We start from the raw sequence: 18,646 nt of genomic DNA, 5'->3' as shown, positions 1-18,646 counted from the left end.
ATTAAATTGGCCACAACTTTATTAAATTTCAAATGTGGGTAGACCTTGGCTCAGGCATTGGGCGTTCTCCCTCCTCAGTCCCCAGCCGGGGACCTAGGGAGCATCAGGGTTATCCAGTATGTGGGGGGGGGGATGGGCCGGCTCTGGAGAACATATGTTCAAGCAGAGATAGCCGCCCCCGTAACGCCGCCGCCGCAGGGGAGAGCAATGACAACCTTTCGGCGTAAGGTCAAAGCCTCCCTTCAGAAAACCCCTTTAACGGGGAACCCTGGTATCGCCACCGCAAAGAGGAAGATGGACAAAAGGATTCCGCCCAAGGCCTGATACCGCCAAAGTTGTGACGTTTTGCTACGGGAAAGGCGAAACCTGCCAATGCAGGGAAATTCCTTTCCGGCCCTTTAACAGCGACCTTAACGTAGCAGCGCCCGCACACCTGTGAAGAAAAGTTAACCTGCAAAACCTGTGAAGAAAAGTTAACCTGCAAAATGAGACGTTAACTGAGGGTGGGTAGGGTGGGAGAAGCACTGGAGCCAAGAGAGGATTCCCAGGTAAGATCCTCCCTCTATTGTTTGGGCAGGTAATCCCTCCCCTACCCGGCCTGGTCTCCTTGGCAACGCTTCCCCCAGGTGGGATTGGACAACTGACTGAGGTAGGCAGAGACCTCCAGGTATCCAACCTGAGGGAAGGCAAAGCCAAGCCTATGCTGTTGGAGCCGCTCCAGATCTAGGGCTGCACGCGTCCACGCAAAGGGCGCCCCCCCCCCCCCGTTTTAAGCGGGGAGCGGTCATTGTAGCCAAAACATCAATTTGGCCTTGTAACTTTCCCAAGAGAACAAATACTCTGCCCAACTCAGCCTGGATTTTCCCTCCTCCAGCCATTCTTGTAATGTCCCAAAACCCCCTCTAGAGGGATTTTGGTTCCTTAAATGTTTCTTTCAGTTCAAATCCAAAAGTCAAGTTAGTTTGTATCAGCTCTTCCTTATTTTCAACAAATTGTAACAAAAATAACCAGCAGAAGCCACAGAAACAAAGTTCTCTTTTTCCGTCTTGACAGCTAATTTGACAGCTGTCAAACTCTTCAATGCCTCATCAGCAGGCTTTCTCGCGGAGCACTCCCGGCTCCGGGGGGGGGGGTGACACTTCAGCTCTCAAAATTAGTTCTTTATCCTCCAGTATGATTTCTTATAATGCCAAACCATGAAATTAAAGTCTTTTACCAAAAAAGAAAAAAAAATTCTCTCGACCTTAGTTAGCAGGTCCTTTGCTTTAAATTATTTACAAAGAGGGGGGGCTGACTTCCTGTTTAAGCCTTCCCCACTCGTTCCTAATTCGTAAAAAAAAAAAAAATTAGAATCCCAATTTCCGTACTACTCACGGGTTGTTACTTTAAAGTCCAATTGTTCACAAGAAGAAGTCAGCGCTCTCCGACCATGGCAATGCGGCTTCGCTCCGCAGAAGGAGCAGTCTACTCTCAGCACCGCGCTGCTCACCCCTTCCCTGTTCCGGAGCCTTTAAAAAGGCTCCTTCGCAGCTTGGGGGGGGCGCAAATGGTGCCCGCCGAGTCACCACGCTCACAGGCTTCACCGCCTGTGATTTTTGAGGGTCCCCGCGTCGCTGCAGCGGCAAGACCCAATCCTGCGGAGCCGATTCCCTCCAGAGCTCAGAGGGAATCCGCCATTAGTTGATCGCGCTAACCCGGACGTCCTCCAGGGGTGTAATTCCTTCAGATTTTGCACTTTTCCAGATGTTGTGATATGGTCCTTGGCTCCAAGAATGGACCCAAATGCATGAAAAATGTGTTCCTATCAATGTTGAAATACACATTTCCGTATCTATCTATCTATCTATCTATCTATCTATCTATCTAGGTGGTTCTAATTAATCATGGGGTAGAGTTGACTAACTCCTCCTTTCTTCCATTTTCCTGTATGGAGTCTCTGGATCTTTACCAGATCTGTCTGTAAGACTGAACTGCTATTACTTTCCCTCCACCTTCTAGGATTGAACACCTTGCAACTGCAACCTCAGTACTTACAGGCGAAATTGACTTTACCAGAATGGGTTTATGCTTTCTGCTTATGTGCCAACATAATAAAACCGTTTGACATCACTGGATGAGGAAGTCAACTCGCTTTACTGGCCAAGGGAACAGACATTTGTCCACAGACAGTTTTCTGGGTCATGTGGCCAGCATGACTAAGCCGCTTCTGGTGCACGGAAATGCTGTTTACCTTCCTGCCGGAGTGGTACCTATTTATCTACTTGCACTTTGACGTGCTTTCGAGCTGCTAGGTTGCCAGGAGCAGGGACCGAGCAATGGGAGCTCACCCCGTTGCGGGGATTCGAACCGCCGACCTTCTGATCGGCAAACCCAAGAGGCTCAGTGGTTTAGACCACAGCGCCACCCGCATCCCAGTCAGGAGACTAGGTGGTGATATATTATTTAAAAGTGTTCACTTTTTAAAGTGATAACCTTAAATAGTCAACAACACTATGCTTGCAAAATAGGCAACACATTAGAGAACATTAACTTTCCATTAATTTAAAAGGGTTTCAGTTGGATTGTGTCTTTTGAGTGAAGAAAAGCTGTCCCAGTATATCCCCTCCAGATGGTCTATGTCTCTTCAGTAATTCTCATCAACCTCCTGCCCCACGGCAGGTTTCCTCTCCAACCCACAATACTACATGCTGCCATAATCCAAGCTTTGGGGAGGGGGCGTCTAGGACTCTTTGAATAGGGTTGCCATATTTCAAAAAGTAAAATTCCTGAAACCCGCAAAGTTGTTGAGGTATTTTTTAGAAACTTACCCTCTCAGAAAAAAACTGGTGATTTTAAGCTTTTGGAGATGTTTCTGCTGCTTTTTCCGTAGTGTTGCCATGTCGGGAATTATACTGATGTATGGCAAGCCTATCTTTGCAATTATTAGGAAAAGTGAATAACATTTGACATAATATTGCTGGAGCACTGCATTGGTGTACATTCTTCCTGGCAGCAGCATGAGACCTATCACTCCATAACATCATGTCACAATGTTCTAGTAAGATGAGCATGAAAGAACCATGTGGGGGGGGGGTAGGGCAGGCCCAGTGGTATGGTTCCCTGTCATGCATTCCTTCTTTTCGAGCAATGTTTCCATTCATGAGATGGGAGCACTTCATTAGCCCTGCCCACCTGCAGATATTACAGATTCTGGGTGGGAAGCATATGTGAGTTATTCCCACACCTGGGTAATGTGAGTTACCCCAGATTAAGATGTAGCAGCTGGCATTATATGTACACATCTCAGGTTCATATCATTGGGTGAGCCTCCCTCTAAGCATAACCTACTTCACTTGCACTGTTGTGAGACATCTCTGCACACTCCTTGGAAGAAGCGCATGATGCAAATGTGGCCCACTCTTACCACCACTGCTAGCTGGCATGTGAGAATAGGCTGTTAGTTCCACAAATGCAGCCAGTGGGGTGGTGGGACTTCTAGGGTCAGCACAGCATAGGTGTCACAACCCCTATGGGGACCTGTGGATGGGGATGCAACAGGAGGAATGGCCACACATTCAGTGATCAGTGGAGGATAAGCTCAGCGGTTTCCACTCCTATGCTCTTCACATTCTGCTCAATGTGTGAAAAAGGAGGGTCCAACAACAACAACAACACTGCCAGTTCCTCCCGCCCCCCCAAAAAAAACCTACTTCTGGTTTATAGTTAATTAGAACAAGCCAGCTTCATAAACTATAGCCTGAAGTAGGGATGTAGCATTCTGCTTTGTCATTGATCTGTTGCAGCCCGTTTCCACATAAAGCAGCAATATTATTTTTAAACATACAAAAATTGCATTGAAATACATCTTCTGGCCTTATTTTAAGTAATAATTCATGCATTTCAGCTATTTTGTGCAAATAAAATGCATTGCAAAATTCAGAGAAGTGTGATCTCTGCCTGCTGTGTTATGTTCTATAGAGTATGAGTGAGTTTGCTCCACAGGTGGACGGAACAAAACTACCAGGCACCTTAATTTCAAGATCACTTGCTTCTACTAACCACAGTTAAGATTAAAGCAGTTTGTCCAGGTTTCCACAATATGACAAGGTGTGTTGTATCTAAAGTCCCTCTGTTGGTGGACGAAGGAGACCTCCTACGTATTGACCAGCTAAACTCTGTTAGGTAGTTCAGCGGAATTTCCCCCATAATGCCAAAGGAGGGTTGAGGCTGAGATAACATATATTGCCTTGGCCCCAAGGCCACTGTTATATTGGAGAAGAAGTCAGCACTTGATTCAGGAACTTCTTAGCTCATAGCTGAGGCACTATGCTACCTCAGGTCTCTTATTACATATGTTATAGTTTGCATATATTACATATGCAGTGTAACTACACTCAACCCAAATCCTGCATCCAGATCACACTTGCTTGGATTATACTAGGCTAAATACCATTACACAAGAAAGCTTCAGGAAAGCAGAAATAAAATGACATAGCAGAAGTTAAAAGAACTTACAGTAAGGACAACCATAGACTTCAATCCTCAGGCCAATTTGACCCTCTCCACTCCAGTCCAATGGAAGTATCCGTACATAGCGGGCGATAACTGGATGCTGTAAATCATGCCGGACCACACTGTCAGAATTTAAATTTCCAGGAAATGCCTAGGGGAAAAAACAACACAAAATCCTTTTAGTACTAGGGCTATTTAGAATCTATAGACCATTTTCACAAGAGTAATCCGGTGGGAAACTTGATCCCCACAGAAAGCAACCTGCTTGGTTCACTGCCACACTGTGCTGCTTCTGCCACACTATCCCACCTGGAAGAACGATCCTAGAAGTTGCATTGCACTCTGCCCATCCCAGAATGATAAGAAGTTCTAGGACAGCCATTTTCCTAGCATGGAAATCTTGGTCCACCAGGCTTCCTTATTTGGCCCGCAAGGCTGCTTCTGGGGCAAGCCATCCCACAACACCCCACCCTGATGTCATGCAGGGGCTTGGCTACAAGGGGAGGGGTTGGCCAAAGCCCACAGGAGCCGTTTCCAAAGGGCCCACAAGCAGCTTGTTATTGGGAGCATTGCACAAAGCAGGAACTGAACAGGACTACACAGGTCCCCCCCCCCCACACCCACACCGCGTCAGCTGATGCAAAGGGAGGCCAATCCTGCTTGGTGGGAGGGGATCCCCTTTGTTTCCTCAGCCCATTCATTGCTGTGAAACAGCTGCTGAAACGAAGTGGGGGAGGAGCTTGCTTTTAGCAGCACTTTGCTAAAGTGATGTCAAATCCCCTGACATCATCTATGACAACAGATGACTGACAGGTGGGCACTCCCACCCCTTTTCTGAATTTGGATTATGAAGCAGGTTCTGATCGAGACAAATATAATCCATTGTTGAATGGTGGGATTTTTGTTGTTGTAATATTGTATCTGGAGTCCAAGTTATATACTTTTGTATACATTGCTCAGCTGGAGAACAACATTGCAAAATTCAGAGAACTGTGAATTTTAAAAATATGTCTGTGCTCCAGTTCTCACATTGTTTTGGAAAATTTTAATAATAATAATAATAATAATAATAATAATAATAATAATAATAATAATTTATTTATACCCCGCCCTCCCCAGCCAAGGCCGGGCTCAGAGCGGCTTACAAGCAATAATAAAAACAAGATGAATGATTACAACTTAAAAACAAAAATAAAATACAACATTAAAATAATGGAACATTAAAATATTAAAATGTAGCCTCATCGCAGGAGGAGAAGGAAATGAAAAAAGAAAGAGAGGGAGGGAATCAAATTGGCTCCAAGCCAAAGGCGAGGCGGAACAACTCTGTCTTACAGGCCCTGCAGAAAGAGATCAGATCCTGCAGGGCCCTGGTCTCATGAGGCAGAGAGTTCCACCAGGCTGGAGCCAGAGTTGAAAAGGCCCTGGCTCTGATTGAAGCCAATCTAACTTCTTTAGGGCCCGGGACCACTAGGCTGTTGTTATTTATGGACCTTGAGGCTCTCCGTGGGGCATACCAGGAGAGGCGGTCCCGTAGGTACGAGGGTCCTAGGCCGTGAAGGGCTTTAAAGGTCAAAAGCAGCACCTTAAATCTGACCCTGTACTCCACCGGGAGCCAGTGCAGCTTGAAAAGCACTGGGTGAATATGCTCCCATGGCAGAGACCCCGTGAGGAGCCTCGCTGCAGCATTCTGCACCTGCTAGAGTTTCTGGGACAGCTTCAAGGGCAGCCCCGCATAGAGCGAATTACAGTAGTCAAGCCTGGAGATGACAGCCATGGATCAGTGTGGCCAGATCAGGGCGGGAAAGGTAAGGGACCAACTGCTTGATTCGGCGAAGGTGGAAAAATGTTGCCTTGGCTGTTGCTGTAACTTGCGCCTCCATGGAAAGGGAGGCATCAAGGATTACACCCAAACTCTTAACGGAAGGCAATGGCACTAATTGGGCCCCCGCAAGAGAAGGGAGTTGGTCCCTCATCCCCATGCCATCTCGGTATGTTCACCATTAAATGTGAACTGAACTGAATGCCTTCTGCTCCGAATGCATTTTCATACTAGTTTGCAACACAGATTGATTCAACTAACAGTTTGTCACAATTCTGGAAGTTTCAAAAGTTCATAATTATCCAATGAGATGTTTAAGCCAGGATACTTAAGTTATATGTTTGGTAGAATCACATAGTGCAACCCTCTTTCAAAATGGGGGTGGAAGACGTGCAGACCCCCTTCATCTAAGAAAAAGAAACCTCCATACACTCAGAAAAATAGCCAAATGAAAGTCTAGTCTTGTCTAGCTTTCTTCAAAATGTGCATTTAAAAAAGAAGAAATTTTAAATGCATAATGTGCATTTTAAAAAGAAATAAAAAATTAGGGAATTTCTGAGGCAGGGCAGCATTCATTATGCATTATGGTCACCCACCTGCAGTCTTCATAAAATCATAAAATGATGGAGACCCCAAGGGCCACCTAGTCCAACCCCCTGCAAGGCAGGAATCTCAACTAAAGCAACCAGGACAGGTGGCCACCCAACCTCGGCTTAAAAACCTTCAAGAAAACCTTAGAGAAAACAGAGTCTGGAACTGAGGGAGACGGTTCCACTGCCAAACAGCTCTGTCTGAAAGTTCTTCTCGATGTTAAGTCAGAATCTCCTTTCTTGTAACTTGAAGCCATTGGTTCAAGTGCTACCCTGCAGAGAGGGAGAAAACAAATAGGCTAGGTGTTCCCTTTCCACCTTTTCCTGTCTTGGGCTGCAGCTCCCTCCTTACATCATTTATTCTGTTATCACCAGGTGGGGAATCGCTTCCCTTTTGGGTGAAGACAGAGGCAAAGTAGGTGTTCAGCAGTTCCACCTTCTCCCTGTCACCCAATAACATTTCTCCATTTCCATTCAGTGAACCTGCTAGTTGATCAATCTTCCTCTTGCTTCAAGCATAGCCAAAGAAAACTTTTAAAAATTATTTTTAACCTCTCTTGCAAGCTTGAGTTCATTCTTAGCTGGACCCAGCTAACATCCCCCCTGCAACTGCTGGTTAGGTAAAGGTAAATGGACCCCTGACCATTAGGTCCAGTTGTGGCCGACTCTGGGGTTACAGCACTCATCTTGCTCTTCTGGGTCATGTGGCCAGCATGACTAAGCCACTTCTGGCAAACCAGAGCAGCGCACGGAAACGCCGTTTACCTTCCCGCCGGAAGGTACCTATTTATCTACTTGCGTGCTTTCGAACTGTTAGGTTGGCAGGCTACCCCTTTGGTATTTCCCCTTTCTTCCATTTCTTATACACGCCCTTCTTACATCTCAGCTCATCCGGTTTCCTTAGATGCCTCCCACTTTTCTTTCTTGTTGGAATTGTCTGCATTGGGGCCTTCAATATCCCACTTTCAAAAAACTCCCATCCATCTTCAGCAGCTATGTTACATACTCGTTCTGAATATGCAGATCAGCCCATAAACTCAGCAAAGGAAACATTTCTTCCATCTCATTCATCCTCCTGACAGTGCTATTATGATTCTGTTAGTTGACTGCATTGTGCTGGACCACACTGGCACTCAGGGAAGCATGCAGAGGCTCTCCAATGCATTTATGCTCCCAGAAGTAAAATTAAGAATGTTGCGGCCTTTTATTTTATGCACCTTTTGGCACAATGATACATTTCACTGAGCTCCAAGCAAACAATACCTTCTTGTTAATTCTGCTTTGCTATTATTATTTTTTTAGTAATCCACAGGATGGCATCTTTCTTCATAGCCAGCAGTAAATGGCTATAAAACAATTGTACTGTTGTACGATTCCATAAGCTATTCTTCTTCAACACTCTAGTACACTTTTTAGTGGATATTTCAATTTATTTTCCTTACTATAATGAAAATCAGATAAATAATGGATTTGGGGGAAACAGCTGGTAGTCAGAAACACACTGTTTTTGCAATGTTTTCTACAGGACAACATGCAGCTGTAGCCTGAATGAAGGACTGCTTCAGTATATAGGTGGAATTTTAATTGTAATATTAACATGAACTTTAAAAATACTTTAGATAGTCTCTCCTCTCAACGTTGGGTCTGGATTGCTGTATATTTTCCTGAAACATAACCATCCATTGCCACCTAATCAACACTGTGTTCTTTGTTTATTAAATTACACACTAATATTTGGGCCAGGACAAAACAGTAACTTACCAGCCTAAGATGTTACTGAAGTAGCTAAACGCAAAAAGCACCTGCTCACCTAAAGTGGTATTTTCACGTGAGCAGTGTGACAACAGAAGATTTGCAGCTGCCGTAGTCATGGAAAGGAAAGCACAATCTCCCATGGCTTTGCTCTTTCAGCAATACCCTGGTTGACCTACACAGCTCAGAAATCCGTACCTTCATGCTAAAAGTGTCAGCAAGCCTGTTTTGGCTCACACAAAAGTCTTTGTAAATTTAATTTCAAACGCAGCACCTTCTTTCACCTAGAGGATTTTCTAATAATTTAAACAAGTGTGTACCTACTCAGCACCTACAATGACAGCCATCATATAACAATTCTCTCCATCACATGCTGTAAAGGAAGCCTATTGTGGGAGAATTGTGTATTTTGAGAAGACAGTGATTTGGTTTGTACAATTATTCCTCCTTGCTTTCCGACATTTCCTAAAGGGTTGCTGCCAAGTGCTTTGGGTTTGCTTTAGTGTCTTGATACAGGTAGGTAGTTGTGTTGGTCTGCCGTAGTCGAAACAAAATTTTAAAAATCCTTCCAGTAGCACCTTAGAGACCAACTAAGTCTGTTATTGGAATGAGCTTTCGTGTGCAGGCACACTTCTTCACATACACACATGCACACGAGAGCTCATACCAATAACAAACTTAGTTGGTCTCTAAGGTGCTACTGGAAGGAATATTTTAATTGTCTTGATTTACACTTCCGGGTTCCCGCAAGTTGGCAATTGGATGGAGAATCTGACAGCTCTGTCAGATTTGGCTTTGTAGAGCGGACGGGGAAGAGCGCGAGGGCCGCACACCTCGCCCAAAAACCCAAGAGGAGCACTGGGGTGTCTCGGGGTCCTGCAAACTCATGGACGGCGCTGTGGATCTACCAAAAGGGAGAGAGAGGGGGGCAGGAGAGCCGTAGGCACCGGTGCAGCTCTACAGAAGCAAAGCCTGTGATCCAGCCATGAGCCATGACCTTTCCAGACATTGTGCCCATTGGAAGGTGAGGAAAAATTAAAGAATTGATTAAATCAATTAATTAGGCAAGAAATTGGGAGTGGAAAAAGGAAGTCCGCTCCCATTACTGATGCAACAGGCATGAAATACCTGCAAGTGAATTGTGGGTGAAACGTACTTTGGAAGACAGGTTAACTAATGAACAAATAGGTTTAAAAAGACTGCACTCAGCTGTTTAAGGCAGCCTCAATATTTTTAAAAATAATGAACTTGACCTGAACTCTATTTGAACTTGAACATAAAATACGGTGAGATTGAACTTGACTTAAAATGGAGGATAAACCTGAGAAGGATTATAATGTTACTTGATGGAAGACTGTTTTAAAATTTCTTTTCTCTGGGAAAAAAGATTGGAACCTATCTCACTTCTGGAAAAGTGTTCTAGAATTTTTCTGATGGTTGAAGACCCCAATTTAATGGAATTCCAAAAATGTTTCTACTTTATGAAAAGGCATTAGCTGGATAAAAACTAAGACTAAAAAAAGAGGACTACCTACTGCTAATATTGGACTAAAACAAACTCAAAATTAAAGGTTCAATATAGATTTATTATATTTACAATTTTAAAAGTTATTTTGATGTTCATTAATGTAAAGATCCGAATATGTGATTGTTAAAATTTTGTAATTGTGAGTAACTAGGAAGAGGGGGTAGGTTGAAAGCACTGGCTCTCTCTACTGAACCTGATGATGTCCTTGGTAAAGTACTGATAAGGTTAAAAATAACACTTTGTGTGGTGGGAAAGGACATTTTGTTTTGAAAAGAGGAAGCTAGGAAACAGGGAGAGTATTGACCTCTCAGTTTAAATCAGAAATGGCAGAAATAAAAAATCACAGTGTCAAAACAAATCAGCCAGGCTTTAGATTTTAAAAGAGAACTGTTTGATCAATTTAAGGAAGATGTCAAGAAGGCAGCTGTCAAAATTTGAGAAAATACCAATTTAATTTCAGAGACAGTGGGACAATTAAAAGAGGCAAATGCATGATTAAGACAGGAATGGTAGAGGGACACGGTTTGAGAAAAATACATGGGAAAGTAAGAGTGGTTCAAAATAAAAATAGTACCTCATGTGAGATGTTCTGGGAGTCTTTTACAGATAAAAAGGATACTCTGTGTGGAATGATAGGGGAAGCTTTGACTGTGATAGAGAAGAAACAGAAGGGGAGAGCAATAAAAGGTTGCTATATGTGGTGGCAATGTAAAATCATTAAAAAGGCCTGGGAAAAGACATATAAGGATTGGAAAGGAATGTGGGAAATGATGGTTATTTTAAAAAATTGAAGATGTGATATTGAGACGTACAGGTTTGGATGGACTTACTGCATGAAAGATATTGTTCCTGTACTCAGGAGTGGATTCCAGGCCAAGAGCTGCCAGCAGCTCCTCCAGAAGGAAGAAGCCTCCGCCAGAGAAGAAGGAGAGCGGCAAAAAAAACACCTTTTGAACTATGCAGGATAAGTTAGATAACTTAAAACCTAAGAAAGAAAGAACTTTGAATTTAAAAAGGGCGTAAATGTTCAATGCATATTTTTTGAGTTTTGTGTATTGATTTTTACATTAGTATAACTTTTACATGTCATTTGTATTAAGATGAAGGTTTAAAATGGATTATGAAATATATAAGATTTTATGGACGTGCCTGAACAAGTATTAAACAATGAAACCAAGAGGGGGAGGGGAGGGAAGTCAAGTAATATTTACTTATGGTGTTATTTTTTCTGTTTTATTTTTTTCTCATTTCTTTTTTAAAAATGTTGCTGTTATCTTCTATTCTTTTATGCTAATCAATAAATGTCTTGATTTACTGTTTGTGCCTCAGGGGAAGGCATGAGCCAGATGTGGGGCTACCTGGCAGGCAATGCAACGCTCCTCACACCATCCCAGTAATGACTTATGGGAAGAGTGGCAGGAATTCAGGTATCAGGCCGCCCAGTCCTTAGCCCCCCCATGGGGTGTGGCCCTGGAGCTTGGATGTGGGCCCTGACTGCTGGGTGCCTGGTGCTGCCCCCCTGCTGTTTCCTGGGGCTCCCAGCAACTGAATGGGGAAGCATCTTATCTGGCTTATCACAGAATCCTAGAATTGTAGAGTTTGAAGGGACCCCCAGAGGTGCTCTAGTCCAACCCCCTGCAAGCAAGAATCTCAGCTAAAGCCTCCATGACACATGGTCATCCAACCTCTGCTTAAAAACCTCCAAGGAAGGAGAGTCCACAACCTCCCGAGGGAGACATCTGTTCCACTGTTGAACAGCTCTTACTGTCAGAAAGTTCTTCCTGATGTTTAGTCAGAAGCTCCTTTCATGTAACTTGAAGCCATGGGTTCGAGTCCTACCCCCCAGAGCAGTCTGCTTAAAGACTGTTTCACTGCTTTGTATTTTGTATTAAGCCTGCTACTGAATAAAAGCACCAAACTTCTCTTCATTGGTGCTGTTACTACTGCTGAATACAAAAGAACACTTGCATTTGGCAAAGCACATGCTGGACAACAGCTTTGTGCTTCATGTGAAGCTGTAGCTTCCAATGGTCCCTTAGGCTTTGACAGACTCAAATGTTGCCACCTGGACTGGACACTTGGGCCCAGTGTGCAGCTGTTTATGCCACAGCTGCAGTCTTCCATCGCACCGTAAAGCAGTCCTCCCGGCAAGTTTAGGAGTCTGTCCCTCTTTGTCTGCCCTGGGAGAAGGAAGAGGTTTTAAATAATTTTTGTGCCTATCATAGCCTCTTATGGCACTGCAAAATATCAGCACAGCTACAACTGAAAAGGAAATACCATATTTGATCTGCTATGTGTTTCCCCTCATTGCTCAGCGGTTAGCACAAGTGGCAGATCTTGGCATCCAATAACTGGGAGCAGCACTTGCTTGGAAACATATTCTGAATACTTTGGACTGAGCCTGTGCATATACATGACAGCACATCTCTGAGATTTAATGCGGTTCCAAACTTAATTACCATAGCTCATAAGCAAGGAGCTCTGGAAGTGTAGCTTACTGAGGCTAGGAGCCACCATCAAACAATCTTGGTCCTCCAGATATTGTTGGACTCCAACAACTTGCGTCAGTCCCAGCCAGAATGGTCAGGGTTAAGGGATGATGGGAGTGGTAGTCCTGCAACAGCAGGAGAGCCAAAGGTTCCCCATCCCTGACACAGCCTTTTTCTGATCTGTGCCCCTTTCACATTTGTTCACTCATGACCCCATTCCATCACGTTTTTGCATTAGTCTCTGGTTTATTTTTCAAAATGCACATGGAAATTCACATTTAAATATATTTTTGAAGTATTTTCTGTCAAAATATGTATTATTAAATGCAATTTGAGGTGGGAGGAGAATCCAGTGGGGAACATTTAGGAAGTGCAGAGGCTGATGGGTAACTTGAGTTGTGATTCACACATCAGTCAAGCAAGTGTGTCTCAGGCAAGTCAAATCACTATTCACAAATTCTGAATTCCTTTAACCAAACTGTAATTCCAGAAGACACATTGAAAAAAGTAGCAACTAGCTGACACGGTTTAAAATTTGTAGGACAGATGTGCCCAAAACAGAAACAGTTTAGATCAAAGTGTGAATTTCACAAAAGCATGAAAAGACAACTGTTGCTCAGTTCATCCAGTTGCTTCTATCTCCCACCAGGTTAAAGACTCAAAAAAACATGTATCCCTTTATCAATACTTGTCAAGGAATCAAAACTAGGCAAATCTGATCTTTCAAAACCTTTATGTTGCAGATGGAACTTTGGTTCAGTTCCTGCTGTGTGGACATTCCCATCCGCACACGTTTTGCAGTCTAAATCTGATATAGATTAGATATACCAGTAGATATCACAGGCATTTATGTCATATTTAGTAATTTGGGGATCAAATACTGATTTAATTATTTTTTATTTTTAGAAACTACATTTAAAGTCCACACATTTATTTCCAGAACACAAAAACAAGATGAATTTTAACAGGGAGAAATGTAAAGTATTGCACTTGGGCAAAAAAAATGAGAGGCACAAATACAAGATGGGTGACACCTGGCTTGAGAGCAGTACATGTGAAAAGGATCTAGGAGTCTTGGTTGACCACAAACTTGACATGAGCCAACAGTGTGACGCGGCATCTAAAAAAGCCAATGCAATTCTGGGCTGCATCAATAGGAGTATAGCATCTAGATCAAGGGAAGTAATAGTGCCCAAATGATTTGTTCCAAAATGTACTGATATTCTTACCCAGGAGTACTATATGAATACACATAGCTATTACCTATTAACGAAGGCCAGTGCTTTTTTTTTCTAAAAAAAATAGGTTTTGGCACTCACCATGAAATTGTTACAGTAAGTGTAAGTGCCACACTTTTTAACAACAACAAAAAAGAGCTGCCAGTACTGCGTACCCTTGAGTACCCCCTGAAGAAGAAAAACAATACTTCAACATCTGCAGCCTATCAGACTAGTATTTAATAAGCACAATGTACCACCTCACTATCGTGCTCCATTTTTAAAATATGTATGAGCATCCAGGTCATAGTATGACTTTTGCAACCTGATCTCATCTACCTTACCCCAAAATGTCGCTGAGTTCCATGGAACTGACTTCCAAGTCTCAGGCAGGAGCAGCAAAGATGGTGCCGTGTGGCTTTGGTTGCCCCACAAGTCCCATCAGCCCTGGCTGGTGAGAAAGGGAGTCTTACAGCTTCTGCAGGGAACCGTGTTTGCCACCCTTGCCTGGCCTACAACTATAATCCTATGCACAAACTAACCAATGAGTAAGTACCTTAAAACCCAGCGGGACTTACTTCTGAGTAAACACGCACAGGAACAGGATGTGCATCTAGCATCCTGCATTTCCCAGGAATTAAGGAAGCCCTTTCAAAATCAATAGAACTTCCGTCCAAGCAAGGTAGTGAACAGAGGAGTGGGCAGTGCTTTTTTTCTGGGGAGACGCAGGGGGACGCAGACCCCTAAACATTTTGTGAATCTTTGTACTTTTGTCCATTCACTGTATTTATTTCCCCCGATTTGAACTATAAAATGGTGGTTTCCTTGCATCGAAATAAGAGTACTCCTAAATATCTGTTAGAAAAAAAGCACTGGGAATGGGCTCCAATTAACCACAACTGAATTTTCTAAAATATGTACATAAATGTGGCATGCGTGCGCAAAAAAACAGAGAGTAGAGGTGTCATAAATTTCCTTGATAATTAAAACACATTTCATTTTACTCTTCAGTACAACAATATACTTTGAACTCCAGCCTTCATTTAGATAAATGACTTACAGTGTATAAAGCAAACATCAGGCCCAAAATCCATCATTGCAAGCCTCGAAAAGAATCAATTTGCAGGGCCTGTGAATTATGTGCTGGTGTCATTAAATCTCCTCTACTGACAGTGGTGCATTTGTATACTTAGAAAATCAGATTTAAAAAATTGAACTTTATGCAAATCATCAAACCTTTTGTTTGCCAAAGTGAACAAACACTTCATTAAAATATGTAAAAAGTGTAACTCAAATCAGTATCATAGTTTTAAAAGGGTTAGATGCAACATAAATGTGCAATGAATTTACTGTTGCATTTTTTTCCAGATGCAAATATCCAAGAAAAAGGTGAGCTATTTCCTTAGAGCAGCTGTAGCAGCATTTGGCTTCTGCACGCATCTCTCTCTTGTGACACCACTTGCACTTCTCCTGAAATAACCTTTTCCTGTGACTCAGTGGCTGGTGAATGAAGTGCTCCTTCTGTCCTGAGGACGCTCTCCAAAGGGGGCCCTGTTCACAGTGTGAAAAAGCTCTTGTGTCAACGTCTAGTTGTCTCCAGGACTATCTGGGCATTGGGGCTTTCTTCCAAGGATCACATCCCTTTCTGATGAACCAAACCCTATGTTTTGCTGTGTAGCTCATACCCAAGGTATGATTTGAAGGCAAAACAAGCCTCCGCCTTGTTGCTGCTAAACAGGCGTGTCTGGTCTTTGCCAGGATGGGAGGATTTTGGACTGTAGGACTCCAGACTGCAGAAGGGAGGGGGGGGGTTTACATTTTGGAATACTCCACATAAATAGTCTTTTGCATGTCAAAACAGGGGCACAGAATCATAGAACTGTAGAGTTGGAAGGGACTCCAAGGGTCATCTAGTCCAACCTTCTGCAATGCAGGAATCTCAGCTAAAGCATCCAGGACCTCTGCTCCAACCTCTGCTTAAATACCTCCAAGGAAGGAGAGTCCACAACCTCCCGAGGGAAACCATTCCACTGTCAAACAGCTCTTGCTGTCAGAAAGTTCTTCCTGATGTTGAGTTGGAATCTCCTTTCTTGCAAGCAGGGTCTTCCATCATGGAGGGCACGTGTTGCGGTGAGATCACCAGAAACTGCCTCCCTGTTGTGGGGTGGGATCGTTTGGATGGCCACAATACCCCATTGGTTGCCCCTCTGTTGCTGGGGCAGAAATTTGGTCACTTGGGCTGGCTATTGGCTGCTGAGGGGCTACTTAAGCTACTTCATGTCGCTGGAGAATTTCACTTTCTTGCGATGTGCAGCAGATCACCCACCCTCCTCTCCCTATATTTACGGTTGTTCTTATGGCGTTGCTATGCCTGTCTAGGGGTCGTCTGCTTTTGGAGCAGGGGCCCAGTAGGAATTCTGCCATTTGGCTGGTGCCACTTGGTTTTTGCCTGCTGTGTAGCAAATCATCACAACTTTGTAAGGTTGGCGGTTAGGCATTGGTTCAATGTTTTGCTGAGGGGATGTGGTTGGCTGTGCCTGCCCCTCCATTGCTGCTGCTAGGGAATTCCATTAAAGGAATCCAGGGGCTCGCCTTGCTTTTGTCGAAACCCTGTCAAGGGGCTTGGGCCACGCCAGAGCCCCTGGGAGCATCTGGGGCGAGTTGTGAGATCGAAAGAGTTCTTGCTCCCCCTGGATGCTCCCCCAGGATGCTTTTCTATGGTGGTGCCCAGTGTCAGTCCTGTTCCTGCCACTGTGCAGGTTCAGGTAGTCTGGAACCAATGCCTAAGCAACCACTCACATGCTGTAATCAATAAAGTTGTGCCCAAAATTTAATGCCCAAAACCTTAAACTAAAATCTGTGTCTATTGTGTCTTCATTTGAGGGTGGTTTTGGGGGTCTTCACACGCAACTTGAAGCCATTAGTTCGAGTCCTACCCTCTGGCACAGGAGAAAACATGCTTGCTCCATCTTCCATGAGGACAATAATACTACAACATCATTCTTCCTGATAACACTAACATTCTACTTGGAGTGAACATTTTATGTGAAGAGGCCTTTTAAAATGCCATGTGCCCAGATGTTCTGCTAAAACTGAGAAGCCCCTGGACCAGGGACCTTCCAGGAGTGCCCCCACCCTTTCTATTTGTGATTTACTTTTGAAAAAAACATCAAAAGATCAGGCTATTTAGGTATGATGTTCCTCCAGACAGACATTAGGCAGGGAGGAGAAACTCACTTTGCACTCAAAGACAAACATATCTAATCTGTACTTTCAAAAAAAGATGTAAACAAATAGGCATATATTACTATAAAGTGTGCATATAAATACCAAATTAGTAAAAAATAACCTACAGAAATCCTTATATTAGGGAAGACTGTTTGCAAAAATGTGTGTTTTAGTCAAAACTGCATTCCACATGTGTGTGTTGGGAAAAATTGCACTGATAAACTGGTGAGCTTTCATGAGGACTTTTTTTAATGCAAATTGCAGCAGAAACAGAGAACTGAATTTAAGATTAGAAAAGGGAGAAATGTAGAGAACCGCAACTGACAGATTCGTTTGGCAGGGATAGTTTATTTGGTAGAGCATGAGACTCTTAATCTCAAGGTCAAGGGTTCAAGCCCCACATTGGGCAAAAGAACCTGCAAAGCAGGGGGCTGGACTAGATGACCCCCATGGTCCCTTCCAACTCTGCAATACTACGATTCTATGATTCTATCCTTCCTGAATATACCTTTCTCATAAGCAATGTGATTCTTTTCATATAGAAGTACACACATATTCCAAGAACTTTGGTTATTTTTTAACCCCATACCTGTGAGAAAAGGCTCAGGGTAAAATGCCTTGGTGAAAAACATCTGAAACTAAGCAATGAAGTTCGGCCTCCATTGGAGGTCCACGTCCCAATGTGGTGCCACCACTGAGAAAGCCCTGTCCTGAACATCACTATATTTTACTTCTTTGCAAACGGTATACAGAGCAAGATCTCAAAAAACACAGAGACTCGTATTGCATTGTGCAAATGTCTTCCCAACCTTCTAATTTAAAATCATCTTTTATACACAGTCTTCTAGAATATTTGGAACTGGTTCCAAATTTGTGCCATTCTTTCTTCCAAGAATATTTAAAGGCAGGGAAGAATGCAGCAAGGTCAGATATTGCCAATTCAGAGCTTGATGCAAGAATTGAGTGCAATTTCATGGTCTGCATCATACTTGTCAAGTGCCCCTCATTGTGAGTGACAATTGCATTTGACGCAGTCCTAGCAGCTCTCCAAGTGGCTGAACGGCAGCACATTGCAAAACCAATCTCTACATCTCATGCTTCTAAATCTTATGCATCAGCACTTGACAGCCACATAAAGCTTTGCTAAGGAAGTTGGTTAAAACTTTTACTTCACGAGAAGAAAGCTAGCTTCTTTCTATTGACACCCAAGATCCAAGGAATGTTGTAAGTGGGCCAGTCATATTGGTTTAAAGTTTGGGACGGAAAACCTTTATTTGAAGCATGGTAGGCAAAATTAAATTCATAAACATTAAAAAACCTTTTTGAGTTAAGTCCCAGGAGCACAGAGCTTGCCCCAAACTGCAAAATATTTAGAAATAAAGGTACCTGAGTAGAATGCAAAGGAAGGAAGCTCCTTAGGTGGCTCAGGTTCTAGTCTTCTGAGATTGGGAGCTTGAAAATGGACATTGCAAGTGGCTGCAACAAGCAAAACACGGCTGTCTGAGATGCTCCTGTTCATGCTCCTGCTT

General features: G+C 43.3%; 1 protein-coding gene across 2 annotated transcripts in view; it reads right to left on the bottom strand.

Annotated features, from left to right (window-relative positions):
- The window catches only part of CNTNAP2 (contactin associated protein 2), a 1,058,844-nt gene that overhangs the window by 549,888 nt on the left and 490,310 nt on the right, over positions 1-18,646 (bottom strand). For both annotated transcript variants that reach the window (XM_083706252.1, XM_083706253.1), the window contains one exon: positions 4,495-4,642. In XM_083706252.1, coding sequence (XP_083562378.1) covers positions 4,495-4,642 — 148 coding nt within the window. The remainder of the gene's footprint in view (positions 1-4,494; positions 4,643-18,646) is intronic.

This window comes from Podarcis gaigeae (genome assembly GCF_964106915.1).
Source record: "Podarcis gaigeae genome assembly, chromosome: 12".
NCBI classification, from domain to species: Eukaryota; Metazoa; Chordata; class Lepidosauria; order Squamata; family Lacertidae; genus Podarcis; species Podarcis gaigeae.
Note: the sequence above shows the minus strand (reverse complement) of the source record. Positions and strands in the feature narration are given on the sequence as shown.